This window comes from Grammomys surdaster, unplaced genomic scaffold, assembly GCF_004785775.1.
Source record: "Grammomys surdaster isolate TR1022 unplaced genomic scaffold, NIH_TR_1.0 358, whole genome shotgun sequence".
NCBI lineage: Eukaryota > Metazoa > Chordata > Mammalia > Rodentia > Muridae > Grammomys > Grammomys surdaster.
In genome coordinates this window covers 979,567-993,692 of record NW_021604777.1, presented here as the reverse complement: position 1 = coordinate 993,692, position 14,126 = coordinate 979,567, and the positions used below count along the sequence as shown (strand labels likewise).

Below are 14,126 nucleotides of genomic sequence, written 5' to 3'. Positions count from 1 at the left end.
GAGAGAGAGAGAGAGAGAGAGAGAGAGAGAGAGAGAGAGAGAGAGAGTGTATACCTTAGCAAAAATGTGTGTGTGTGTTTACCATAGCACAAATATGGAGATAAAAGGTCAGATTTGGAGATTTGTTTCTCTTTCTGGATCATGGGATCCAGGGATCACACTTCAATTGTTAGGCTTGAAGTTTTACCCACTAAGCCATCTTGCCAAAAGTGATATAAATTTCTTAAAGAGCGTATTTCAAGCTCTTCTAAGGGAAGGAAATTTTGTAAAGGAAGAAAGTAGTTATTTACCTTTATGGACACTCTGTGCATAGTATCTCTTGGATGTGAGAGTATTGTATATATCAGCTTATGTGCGTTTAAGGACTAATGACTAAATTTATCCAGCTCAAAGTCTCACTTAACCCAGAAAACTCTATCTTCTAGACCCTAAGTCCGTTTCTCACTTGCCTGCCTATAAACATCTCTGATTTGTCAAGAGGAGTTACTCTTAGTGACTGCCGTCCTTTACACATGTCTGTTAGGTAGTTGAATGGGAAGATACCCGAATAATGCTGTCTGTCTGGGTCTGTGTTTCCCTCAGCAGATCTGCCACCGTCTCTTGCTAACAAACTCAGGAACAGAGGGTTGGTGTACATAGTCACAGAAGTATGCCTCCTTGTAAGGAATGCAGTGGCAGACACTGCTTCCTGAATGTTTGCTCACATACCCCTGTTTCACTTTGAAGTTCTGTAAAGCCTGTCTCATTCCTGGCACTCTTCCTACAGCACCAGAGACATTTTTCATTGATTTTGTGTTACTGGGGTTGAGCTAGTGCCTGTGAGTACGAACCAAGGGCTCTACCACTGAGCTATAGCCCCACAATTTTTTTTAAATTAAGATTCTTTTTTTTTGGGGGGGGGGTTTCGAGCCCCACATTTTTTAAATAATTATTTTGCTTGGCATGGTGGCATGCATCTATAATGCCAGCCCTCGGGAAGCAAAGGCAGAATAGCTCTAATTCAAGTCTAGCCTACACTACAAACTGTACCTTTTCTCAAAAAAGCAAAAGATAATTATTCTTTAAAAGCACAGTTTGCAGTGCTATCTCTCAATGTTAATTCCAATTATTTTTTAACATAAGACAGGATCTTGTTGGGTAGAGCAGGGTGGTCTTGAACTTGTAGCTATGTTTCTACTTTTTTTCTCCCAAGTTCTGGGATTCCGAGCATGCATCACCACATCCAGCTCTGTAAATGTACAAGTCCCGATTCTTAGGTCCCTGTTTCCGCTGATCTGCTTTTGCCTCCATGTGTGACTGCTCATTCATAGAGCTCTTTTCTGTCATGTCGTGGTGTCTGCCTGAGAAGTGTCTGCTGCCAGGTCACAGCCTCTTTCCCTCCGTCTTCTCTCCTTTAAGCCTCTGTTCGCCCTTGTTCCCTCCTTTGTCACCGTACTCTTGTTAGCTCTCTAGCATCACTGTTCCAGGTTCCATGTCAAACTCCCCCTTGCGTTGCTGGCTGGCGTCCCTCCTTAGACCCACGGTGTGCTGCCAGTGTTGGAGCACTAGATTTTGTCTGACCTGCACCCTGCTTTTGAACTCTCCTACTGGAAATCCAATGGGTTCCTAGGCTCTTGGTAGACTGAAACTGTCTGCCGGTGTTTATTTTGTTTACTTATTTTTGTGGTAGTGGGGATTGAACCCACATGCTCTCCCACTGAGCTATTTTCCAGTAGCTTTGTTTATTATGGGTCTTACAGTGTACCCATGCTGGCCTGGAACTTGCAATCTTTTTGTCTCACTCTTCCAAATAGCTGGAATGATAAATATAAGTCACCACATTGGGCTGTCTATCATTGTTTAATATGACAATATTAGATCTGCTTATTTTCTAATCATAGTTTTCAGATAAAATCTCTTAATAACTTTTTAGGAGCAGCAGTGGTTTAGTGGTTAAGAGCATACACTGCTCTTCCCAAGGAACTGAGTTTGATTCCAGTATGCACATTACATTGTCGGAACTGCCTGTAGCTCCAGCTCCAGTGGGATGACATCTGGGACCACTATGGGCACTTGCATTCATGCATATAATTGAAATAATAGAAATTTTTAAAAATGACTTTTTGATTCATCATTTGCTTGGGGGTCTATATTTATTCTTGTGTAAATTTTTCAGAGAGGTGTAAAGTTAGTATCTGCCGTAGTCACTGTTCTATTGCTGTGAAGAGATACTATGACCAGGCAACTTATTAAAGAAAGTGTTTAGGAGCTAGAGAGGGGGCTCAGTGATTAGAGCATTCAGTGCTCTTGCAGAGGGCCTGGATTCAATGTACAGAACCCACACTGTAGCTCACGGCCATTTGTAATCTTGGTTTTAGGGGATCCAGGAGGCGTACATGTGGTACACATATGTGCATGCTTGCAAAACATCCATACACATGAAACAAACATCCGTGAAACAAATCTAAAAAAAAAAAAATTAAAGGAGGAAAAGGAAGGAAAGAAGGAAGGAAGGAAGGAAGGAAGGAAGGAAGGAAGGAAGGAAGAAAAGGAGAGAGGGAGGAAGGAAGGAAGGAAGGAAGGAAGGAAGGAAGGAAGGAAGGAAGGAAAAGAAAGCATTTAACTGGGGGCTCATTTACAGTTTCAGAGATTGAGTTTATGACCTCCAGGAAGATGGCACTAGGCAGGCAGGCATTATGGTAGAACCATAGCTACGAGCTTACATCCTGATCTGAAAAGTTAGAAGAAGGCAGAGTGAGTCCATATCAGTGATTCTGCTGGTCCTGGCAAATGCTGTTACTGCGGGAGGGATGGTTTGTTTTGCTATTGTCTGGCATGTAGAACAACTAAATAGTTCCTAAGGCTAGGATCTGGGAGATTAATTTGCTGTGTTTATTAAAACACTGGTGAAAGGTGCTAACTTTATTTTTAAATTTTTTTCTTTTTTTTTTTCTTTGTTGACTTATTTTTAAAATTTTTTATTTAATTATTTTAGGGCTTCATTCTGTAACTCAGGTTGGAGTAGACAGGCCTCCCTCCTACTTCTGCCTTCCAAGCATTGGAAATATACATAAATGTGTGTGTGTGTGTGTGTATTATAATCTTATTTTATTTTTTTTAGATAAAGTCTTGCTATGTTGCCCAGGCTGCCCTGGTGATTGCTGTGTGGCACAGGCTGTCCTTCTGCCTTAGCCTCCCCAGTTTTGGGATTTAAAATGTGTTCTACTACTCAACTGGTGGCTTCCATCCTTTTTTTTTTTTTAAAAGATTTATTTATTATATATACAGCATTCTTCCTAAATGTACACCTGCAGGCCAGAAGAGGGTACCAGATCTCATTACAAATGGTTGTGAGCCACCATGTGGTTGCTGGGAATTGAACTCAGGACCTCTGGAAGAGCAGACAGTTCTCTGAACCTCTGAGCCATCTCTCTAGCCCATTGCTTCCATCTTAAGCATTTTGTAAGTGACAGTTAAGTGGTGTTAAGTGTATTCTTAATACTGCGCACCTTCACCACCGTCCACATCCAGAGCTCTTTTATCTTATGAAACCACAGGCCTCATTTCCTCCCGCACAGTTCTTGGAGACCCATTTTTCAATCTTTCATATGAGCTCTCTAAGAGTTCTGAGAAATGAGCTCATGCAGGACTTGCCTTTTTGTAGCTGGCTTACATAATTATCCCGATTTTACAACTTATAATTACATTTTTATGCTAATTTTGGTAGCAAAACATCTTTGGGAACCCTGTAGACCTTAAACTTTCTTCTCTCTCAGCTTCGAAAGATATAATTCTACTCTCTTTTATCCCATCCCAGATTAAGTTATATTAGAAAGAAAAAAAACTTTTGATTTGAAGCACCTTGCCTCTCAGGATTAGTGGTCCAGCCTTTATTTCTCAATTTCAAAACAGAGCAAGAAAATGGAAGGATGGGTCAGTGGTTAAGAGCACTTGCTGTTCGATCAGAGGACATGAATTCAGTTCTCATCATCCACACTGGTTGGCTTACAACCACCTGTAACTAACTCTAAGGGATCAGATGCTCGTTTCTGGCCTCCATAGGCACCTGTGCCCATGTGCACATGCCTGGGGACATGTACATGCCAATCTTTAAAAATATAAGTACAAGGAAAGCTCGTACATCTCACTTCCCTGTGATGGGACCAAGCAGCATCCAGTGCCCTGCTTTCACCACTGTGAAGGACTGTACCCTCAAAATAGGAGCTGCAAAACCCTTCCTCCCTCACAGCCAGGGAGGGCTGTGGAAGCGCTCCTGTAATCACACTCCCGTACACTCTGAACACTGAATGGCTGAAGCAAGAGAATTGCTGTGAGTTCAGAGAAGTCTGGAATAAAAAGGAATATTACTATCAACAAAAACAAAATGTATACACCTATGCTGGTTCTCGGGAATTACATGAGTCAGCCATGTCTTTCTATGTTTTATTTTGTTTTTCTCCTGACAGCATCTTGCCTGCCTGACGGGACTGCCTTGGAGCCCGAGTACTACTTCTCTACCGTCAGCTCCAGTTTTTCTGTGTCTCCCCTGTTCAGTGGTGTTACCTATCAGGAGCTCTGTATTCCATTGGACATGCTGCGGGAACTCTTGAACTTGGTGAGCAATGTCCGATATGGGTTAATAGATCAAAGAGAACCAGTCAGCGGAAGGCTTGTTGCTTCCATTGTTGCCTGTTTGTTTTTTTGTGCTCTATGTATCCCTGGCTGGCCTTGAACTTACAATCCTCCTGTGTGTACCTCCCAAGGGCTAAGATGGCCATGTGATGCCTGGTTGACACTATTCCATGGGAATTGAATCTAGAGCCTGTCTAGCATTGAGCTTTTTTTTTTTTTTTGGTTTTTCGAGACAGGGTTTCTCTGTGTAGTCCTGGCTGTCCTGGAACTCACACTGTAGACCAGGCTGGCCTCGAACTCAGAAATCCGCCTGCCTCTGACTCCCAAGTGCTGGGATTAAAGGCATGTGCCACCACTGCCCGGCTGAGCTATATTTTTAACCTAAAAAAAAAAAACCAGGCAGCCATGGATGGGTGGCAGTGGCATACCCAGTCCTCCATGCAGATGTGCTCGCTTAGCAGAGGTTGAATGAGGAGGGATGAGGACCGCCCTTTTTTGGGTCCCTTGGTTGAGATTTGCACAGCCTTAGGATCGGTGCTCTGTTAAATCTTTTTAAAAACACACAGGATCTTAGAATGAGCAAAATGATGGTTCAAGTGTAGTCTTAGAATCAATCACAATTCTAAATTGAAATTTCACATTAGTTGCCACATAACCTACTATTCAGTCTTACCATAGGTCTCATAAAATATTAAGTTTAATGTACAAAACACATTATTACTTTAATAGACAACTTGGAAACAGTATTATTCCCAGCACATACTTTTTATATGAGGCTTTTGAAATAGCAAACAGTTTTGATGACAGATACAAGAAAAATATGTGTATTTCTCCAACAATCCCAAGTTTATTAATAAAAATCTGCTCAGAACCTTCTCATCTCAATAATAAAAGAATTCTCAATTTTCTGTATTCTTTTTATGCCTCGAAATGTCAAATTTATGTATTACTATAACATAAAAAAATAAAATGATATGTTCATTTAACCTAAAACCAAAAAACAACAAACAAACAAAAACATACTTTTAATTTTGAAGCAGTCATAGCCATTTTACCCAGGCAGGCCTTGAACTTCAGCCTCCCAAGTAACTAGGATTACAGATTTGTCACCCCAAACCCAGCAGAAGCCTCTAATTTCTTTTCTTTTTTTCTTTTCTTTTGTTTCTTTGCTTTTTAAATAAGAAAGGCTTGGAATATATGTTGAATATCTCTTATCCAGAATGCTTGGTACCAGAAACATTTAGGATTTGTAGATTTTTAAATTTTGCATATACATGATGAGATATCTTAGGATGAAACCCAAGTCTAAGCCTGAAATTCTTTTGTTATATGCTCCTTACACATATAGAAAATTATTTTATAATTTTATTTTCTTTTATTTGAAATAGACTTGCTCCATTGCCCAGGCCAAACTCAAACTTCTGAGCTCAAGAGATCCTTACATCATGGCTTTTGGAGTATCTGGGACCACTTGCCTGGCTTACACAATGCCTTGAATAATTTTGTCAGGTGTAGAATTTACCACTTGGGGCAACATATTGATATAAAAGTAGTCTGGATTTGGGAACATTTGGGATTTCAGATCTTTGGCATGGGGTACTCAGGATGTACCGTTATTTCCAGGTAAATGGATATAATGAACTGGCAAAGTACTGGAGGAAGGAGAGTAAAATTTCTTCCCTAAGGAAGATGTCAAGCAGTGTCTCCCTCCTCCCCAGGTACCAAGGGCACACTGAATTTTGCCAGAGTCCACTCTAGGAACCAGTGATTTTATTGGGTCTCCCTATAGAGCCTATGTAAAGGGTGAGGGGATACAGAAAGGGTTGTGAACACTCCCCACCCCCAACCTACCACATCTGGAAAGCCTCACCCCATGTCCAGTGAGGGCTGTCCACCCACCAGGCTTTCCCAGTCTCGACATACTGTAGTCCATTCCCTAGGATTTGTACAGCATTTCCATGTGGGAGGAGCAGCAAGGACTCTAGAGAACCTGCACCCTACTCCAAGCCTGTGGGGGTGTTTGGTAACCATTTGCAAGTCCATCTAGGATAGTCTTTTGAGGGGAGGGCACAGCTGTACTCCACTGAGCATGATGACTTTGAAAGTATTCATTCACAACACATTCTGTCGTATTTTTCATTTAATCCTCACACTGAGTATGTAGGAGAGATAGCCTACATTTCTCTTCAGAAGAGACACAGGTTGAGTACATCAAGAATATGCAGATCCAGAGCAGGGTCAGGCTCAGTCCAAGTATTTAAATGCCACTAAACAGTGCTTTTCTTTGCTGTGTTAATATAAAACTCCTTTTCTAACTTCAATTTCTTTGAGGTGACAGCACAGCCAGCTACGTTTGGTGCCATTGTTTGCCTGGGTCTTTAGCAGGAAGGTTGCAGTGAGTCAAGGCTGGCTGGGGATGTAGAGTGAGGCTCTGCCTCAAAGCAAAACTAAATGAGGTCGGATGTGATGTTGCATATCTTTAATCCCATCAGGTAGAGGCAGGAGGATTTCTGTAAGTTTGAGACCAGTCAGAGCTACATAGTAAAACCCTGTTTCTGAGAGAGAGAGAGAGAGAGAGAGAGAGAGAGAGAGAGAGAGCGAGCGCTAGCTAGCTCCAAGGCTACACAAAGAAACCCTACCTTCAAAAATCAAGAAAAGGAAAACATGAATCCAATGTTGGCAACTTTCAGGGAGTTGTTCAGTCATTTCCTTTATTTTTATTGTCACTCATAAGAAAAGTTCCAAATGAGGCTAGACTAGTAAGGGTATCTGTTGCATATGACATGGCCATTGTCCAGTTGATATGTTGTTGAGATGCTTTCCATCACATTTGTCACTATACGTTTGTTGGGTTCTTTCTTTTCAGTTTTGTTTTAAATATGTTTTAGATTTATTTACTTTATTTTGTGGGTGTGAATGCTTAAGCCACATATATGTATGTGTCCCACGAGTGTTGACTGGTATCTATCAGAAGATGACATCAGATCCTTCAAACTAGGGTTATAGGCAGTTGTGAGTCAGCAGTGGTGATGTGATGGGCTTTGTCTATCAGCATCTTTGTCACTGGGCAGAAGCAGCTTGCATTCCGGTCTTCTTTGTGTAAGTTGCTTCGTGTGGTTTTTGTTTCTCTAACAGGTGAAGAAGATCGTTGAGGAGCCTGTTCTCAAATCCTTAGATGGAATTGTAGCTAGCGTGATGGAGGTAGGTACCTTCTGAGGACATTACCATGACATTAGCCTGACTGACATCTGCAAAGAGAAAGCAGGAATTGTGCACATGAGGGTTAGAGTGAAGGACAGTTTAGTATAGTTTGTGCTTAGTTTATTTTAACCTTAGTTCCAAAACACTCACCACTTGCCTACCTTTGCCTGACTCTTAATTATATCGCCACACAGTGCCTCTGACTGGTGGGCCATCTCTTCATTCTACAACTGAAATGTTCATGAAGGTTAACTGATGTCCTAGGTCAAGTTAGGAATCTTGTAGTCAGCCTGGGTCTGGATTTTATCTTCCTTCTCCTTTGGTGCTTCTTTAGGCTGCAGGGCGTACTTACAGGGGCATGCAAGCCCTACATATCTGAGGGACTTCTAAAAAATGTTTTTGGAGCCAGCGCCTACAGATGTAATTATAAAGCCATTACCTCTGGGTTCTGGGAAGTTTCAACATCTCAGTAGACATGAGTCAGAGTAGAATTATTGTGCTCTGTCTGTCTCTCTCTCTGTATGTGTGTGTGCACTCGAGCATTTTTTCTCTAGTCCCAGATTTCTTACTTACATGGCATGTCTCTTCTCTTCTGATTGTGACATAGCAGACTGGGGAACCCCCTTGGCTAAAGCATGAAGTAGAAGGAGAGTTCCCAGGATCTTCAGTAACTTTGAATTGTCCCTTCTGCTCTGTACTTGCCATCAGCAGACTTTGATGTGTTTGTGCTGTGCATCCTGACTAAAGGACACAGTTCCTATAATTCCAAGTTACAGACTGGTGCTTTTTTATAGATCTTCAGACTTCAGTGTGAGCTGCCATGTGGATGCTGGGAATTAAACCCTGGTCCTCTGGGATAGCAGTCAGTATTAACCACTGAGTCGTCTCTCCAGCTCCAGTTCCTTTATCAGTATAGAGTCACACATGGCTGAGGGCATGCCAGGAAGCTGAGGCTTGAAAACCAGGCGGACAAACGTCTAGTATAGTGGTTCTCCACCTTCCTGATGCTGTGACCCTTTAAAACAGTTCCTTATGTTGTGGTGACTCCCAAACATAAATTATTTTCATTGCTAACTAGATAATAACTGTAATTTTGCTACTGTTATGAATCATGAAATAAATATCTGATATACATAATATCTGATTTGTGACCTTCAAAGGGATCATGACTCACAGATTGAGAACTACTGTCTAGAGAATTATTTGGTTTACATATGACCTGTAATGAAGTCATATGGATCCTAAGGAAGAATTGTGCCTTTCTGGAGATCCCCTTTAGGGAATATCTTTTTTCAATGTGTGAGTGTTTTAACTGTATGTATGTCCATGTATTGCATTTACATGCCTGGTGCCCATAAAAGTTAGGAGAAGGCATTGAATCCCTTGGAACTGGGATTACAGACAGTTGTGATTTGCCATGAAGGTGCTAGGAATAAAACCCAGATCTTCTAGAAAAGCAATAGGTACCCTTAACTATAGACCTTCAGTAACTTTCTTTAGCCCCATAGGGCTTACTTTAATAAAGGAAAATTGGTACTATGGCATCCTAGGACCCTTTTTTCCTGTGAATGATCCAAAGTGATTTTGGTAGTTTTGTTTTTTAACAAATTTTTTTTTTTCAAGACCGGGTTTCTTGGGATAGTACTGGCTGTCATGGAACTCACTCTGGAGACCAGGCTGGCCTTGAACTCAGAGATCTACCTGCCTCTGCCTCCAGAGTGCTGGAATTAAAGGCATGCACCACCACAACCATCACCACCACCCAGCTAACAATTTTGGATTTTAAGACAAATATCCGCTTAAAGAAATAGTTTTGTTCCAACAAACACAAGAAAAAGTTGTAAATGGCTGGGAATGGGCAGAAGCAGTCAGATCTCTAAGTTTGAGAACAGCTTGGTCTAAATAATTAGTTTCAGGACAGCTAGAGTTACACAGTAAGACTCTGCTTCAAACACCCCCTCAAAAAAGGGAGTTTTAGATGTTGACCTTAAATATAAAATATATTATTCATTTGCAGATAGCAAACTATAGCTTATAGGCCTAGAGGACACTAGGCCCACAGCTGGTGAGTGCCGCAGCTGGATGTGAATGTGTGGATGTGCAGCATGGAGGCTCTAAGAGCCCACTGTACACCTCGCCCATCCTGTTCCTTCATCTCTGCCCTGCCAGAGTGCTGGAAGGACTGCCAAAGGGATGGCCAGGGTGCAGAGACTCTCCTGGCCCTCAGTGCCCAGCTCGGGTCAGTGTCCTCTTGATACCATGCTGTGTAAGTTCACACCTTTCTCACCATTCTCTTGTTCTCTATAGGATTCTCCACTCTATCCCTCCTCCACCCCTTTCAGCTGATAGTATCCAGATGTTGCATGTTGGAGTTCAGGAATCACTACACCAACCACCCTGATCTCAATTAAGGAAGAAAAGTTATTGAGCACACACCCTAAGACTTATTGATCAAGACCACAAGGAGGACTTAGGAGCCTAACTGTGGTACCAGTCTGTCTTCAGGGCAGGCTTATAAAGGAAAAAACCAAAGTGAGTTCATATGAGGTGCAGGAAGTGTTGCCCAGTGGTCAGCTCTAACTCTAGCTGTTTTAGACATAACAGTTCATACTGTCCTATGTAAAGCTTTGTAGAATTTCTTAAGATTAACAAAGCTCATACAGAACGTAACAGGATATGCAATCAGTACGACCGTGCTCTGAGTTGAGTTATTTTTCTGTGTCAATGACTGGCAGGCATATTACAGCAACAATATGAAATAGCTGGCAGGCATGGAGCAAAATGGCTCCAGCTCTGCTGGGTTGGGGTTGAGGACGGGCAGAACTCAACATTGAGGGCTGCATCTTAACTTATTAGACTTTGTCTTGAGGGCTCTTGTTTACCAGGACTACAGTTAGATTGTTAAAGAATGATTCAAAATTAATTTTCATTATAAAATGTAGGTTAAATCTGGAAGTCCTCTGGCTGTAGTATCTTTCTACATAGGCTGTGGGTAGCGTTGAGTTCTGGTCTGGTGGCCCCATGCATATCTTTCACTTCCTTCATTTCCCATGACGGGCCAGAGACTAGTTGGTGGGTTTTTGTTATTGTTTTTATGGTTCTGTGTAACTCCTGCCTGTAGACACCAGGGTAGTGCACGGACCTATATACTTCTGCCTTTTACTGAAAAGGATAAAGAGAGTAATTAAAATGTATGTGTATCAGTCATGGTAAGTCGGTGCTCAGTTCAGATCACAGAGATTCAAGACAGCTGCTGCTTGGCCTCTGCGTGCAGAACCAGAAGCCGATCAGAGAGTTTCTGGTCTGAGGCCATGCGCCTCTCTCCCTGCAGGCCAACCCCAGTGCTGATCTGTACTATACCACCTTCAGTGATGCCCTCTACCTGACCATGTTCAAGATGCTTCGAGACGCTCTGTACTACATGAAAGGTAAGGGTCGGTGGATACGGGTGTTAGCAGAGGGTGGGTTCCTTACCATTCTTACAGGCTGGTTGATACCTATTGATGCCAACTTAAAAATCACATGTGGAAGCCAGCTGTGGCTGATATGCTTATGAGTGGAGGCCTAGCTCCCTGGAATGATGGGCTAAGCCCAAGAGTTTAAGACCAGCCTGGCTAGGCTACATAGCAAGAGCCCTCTGTCTCAAAATATAAAAGACCACATGTGAGCAACAGGATCACATGACTAAATTTAAAAGAAATAAGGAATTTTTTTTTAACAAAATCTGTCCCTGATGTTAATACTGCCAATGTTGGCTAAGAGTTGAGTTTGTCTCCTAATATGTTTTTCTACACACCCTGTTATCACTGTCCTGTACATATAGTTTTACTCTGTAGACCAGGCTGGCCTCGAACTCAGAAATCCACCTGTCTCTGCCTCCCAAGTGCTAGGATTAAAGGCATGTGCCACCACTGCCTGGCAGTTTTACATAATTGATTTTAGATATTCTAGAAAAAAAAAGTATTTGCTTTGTGGCTTTTAACTCAGAGTCAATATAGCTTAATAATTTTTCATGTACACTCAAAAATTATCATTTCCTCCCAATTTCTCATATGATTTTCCCATGCTGTTTCTTCATAGAATTAAATGTTCTTAAATGTGTTTTGATGACTACATAGTATTCCAAATATAGGTACACTATAATTTAGTTAACTAGTTCTAATGTAAAGAACTAGGAGTGCTGCTGAGAAACAGTCTTCTAGGGACCCCAGCAGCAGAGGTTTGGGTTTACTGAGGAATTGCTCAGGGATGGCCAGCCCAGTTGATGTCCTAGAGTCCTCAGCCCCAGCTAGTTGTTAGTTGGCTGAGCGATGCTTATCACAGCGGCTCTAAAGTGGTCAAGCCTAAGGATGGGAATTTGGAAAGTCTCTAATCTTTGAATACTCCAAATATCCATGGAACTAACCAACTGTTCTTCTAATAACTTACGTTATAACTTATGCTGTCTTAACTGGTCACTATTAGACAAATATATCATTAAGTATTTCCTGTTGAGCCGGGCGGTGGTGGCGCACGCCTTTAATCCCAGCACTTGGGAGGCAGAGGCAGGCGGATTTCTGAGTTCGAGGCCAGCCTGGTCTACAGAGTGAGTTCCAGGACAGCCAGGGAAACCCTGTCTCAAGAAAAAAAAAAAGTATTTCCTGTTGTCAACTGAATGATTCCATTTGATGATACCACCCTTTCAGGTATTTCATGTGTTTGTAGTTCAGTTTTTGACTGCTTAAAAGATAGTACTGCAAGCTTAGGGTGTAGCTCAGTGGTAGAGCACTGGCTACAAGCACGGACAGCTGGGTAAATCTCCAGCACTACCAAAACCAAACGTAAACAACCCAGAAGCCGAGATCTGTCTGACTAGGAGAACTCTTTTCCTCTGACCAACAAAGTGTGTGCTTTTGGAGAACTATGACATAGCCTGTTCGTGCTTGATCCTCCAAGCAGTCTTAGAACCACAGGAGCCAGCTTCAGAGGTCACTTCTGTTTCTTTTGAGAGGGAACATCCTTCGCCATTGGCACCAGCTGCCTGTGTTGCTGTAATACTATTTCCATCTGTGACTGCCCCCCCACCTCATCCCAAACTTTCTTTCCCACAGACCTGCCCACCTCCTTTGTGAAAGAGATCCATGATTTTGTGTTGGAGCAGTTCAATATGAGCCAAGGGGAGCTCCAAAAGATTCTGCATGATGCAGACAGGATCCACAGTGAGATGAGCCCACTCAAACTGCGCTGCCAAGCAAATGCTGCCTGTGTGGACCTCATGGTATGGGCTGTAAAGGATGAGCAGGGTGAGTCCCAGTCTGTCTCCTTGCATCCTGTGAGCCCTAGGCCCACCCAAGGATCTTTCTTTGTTTTTCCAAAGTAACTTGTTCCAAAGAACAGCCATTTGCTGTTCGATCCTGCAGTGTGAGGCAGTGGACCTGGGAGAAGGGGGAAGCCCAAGGCCGCTGAGCTTGTGCGTTCTTTCTGCTGTTTTTTTGATGGTACTTTAGAATTTGCTCTGGAGAGGTGGAAGTTCATAACTGGAGGGTGAGAGGCTGGTCCAGTGGGTGAGAGAGTCTGGGAAACATTTTTGTAGAGTAGAACCCTGAGACAAAAGGGGTCCCAGCTAGCAGAGAAAATCCGATAGAAACACATCATTGAGGTGCCTGCTTCAAAACTCCTGATGCTATCTGTCACTGTTAACACCTGCAGCAGGCATTTCTGTGGGACTTAACTGAGTCCTTTGATTAGTCAATAAGAGCATGTTTTCTGAATGTTGGGCTTTGGTGATGATTTGTATCTGCTTCTGATCTTAAATTAAGGTGCAGAGAACCTTTGCATCAAGCTGTCTGAGAAGCTGCAGTCTAAGACATCCAGCAAGGTCATCATTGCCCATTTGCCCTTGCTGATCTGCTGCCTACAGGTCAGTCTTAATGGTACTCGAGATGCTCGCTTCCCATTCACAGGGTGCCTATGCCTTATTGTTGCTCAGGCTGGAATTGATTCTCCAGTATCAAACAAGAGACAAGTTCTCCTTTAAAAAGTCTGAGTAGAGCTTGCTGAAACTAAGCATAAGCTGCTCCATATAGGGCAAGTGGTATCCAAGAGCTATGCGCCTTAAAGAGGACCCCGGGGTCCAGTCAAGGCCAGCAGGTGAGTTGTTGACACACACCACAGAGCTTCACAAAAAGATGCCCTTGTTATAGTGCTTAGTTCTGTGTGGCTAAGGCTCCCTCCCTGGTTTAGATTCATTGGCTCCACACATGTCATTACTTAACAGCCTACTGTGTGTGTGTGTGTGTGTGTGTGTGTGTGTGTGTGTGTGTGTGTGTGTGTGT

General features: G+C 42.5%; 1 protein-coding gene across 1 annotated transcript in view; it reads left to right on the top strand.

Moving 5' to 3' along the window:
- The window catches only part of Pi4ka (phosphatidylinositol 4-kinase alpha), a 120,946-nt gene that overhangs the window by 27,245 nt on the left and 79,575 nt on the right, over positions 1-14,126 (top strand). Inside the window, exons 8-12 of the mRNA XM_028779630.1 lie at positions 4,446-4,594; positions 7,747-7,812; positions 11,144-11,240; positions 12,903-13,094; positions 13,611-13,711. Of these exons, the coding sequence (XP_028635463.1) occupies positions 4,446-4,594; positions 7,747-7,812; positions 11,144-11,240; positions 12,903-13,094; positions 13,611-13,711 (605 nt within the window). The remainder of the gene's footprint in view (positions 1-4,445; positions 4,595-7,746; positions 7,813-11,143; positions 11,241-12,902; positions 13,095-13,610; positions 13,712-14,126) is intronic.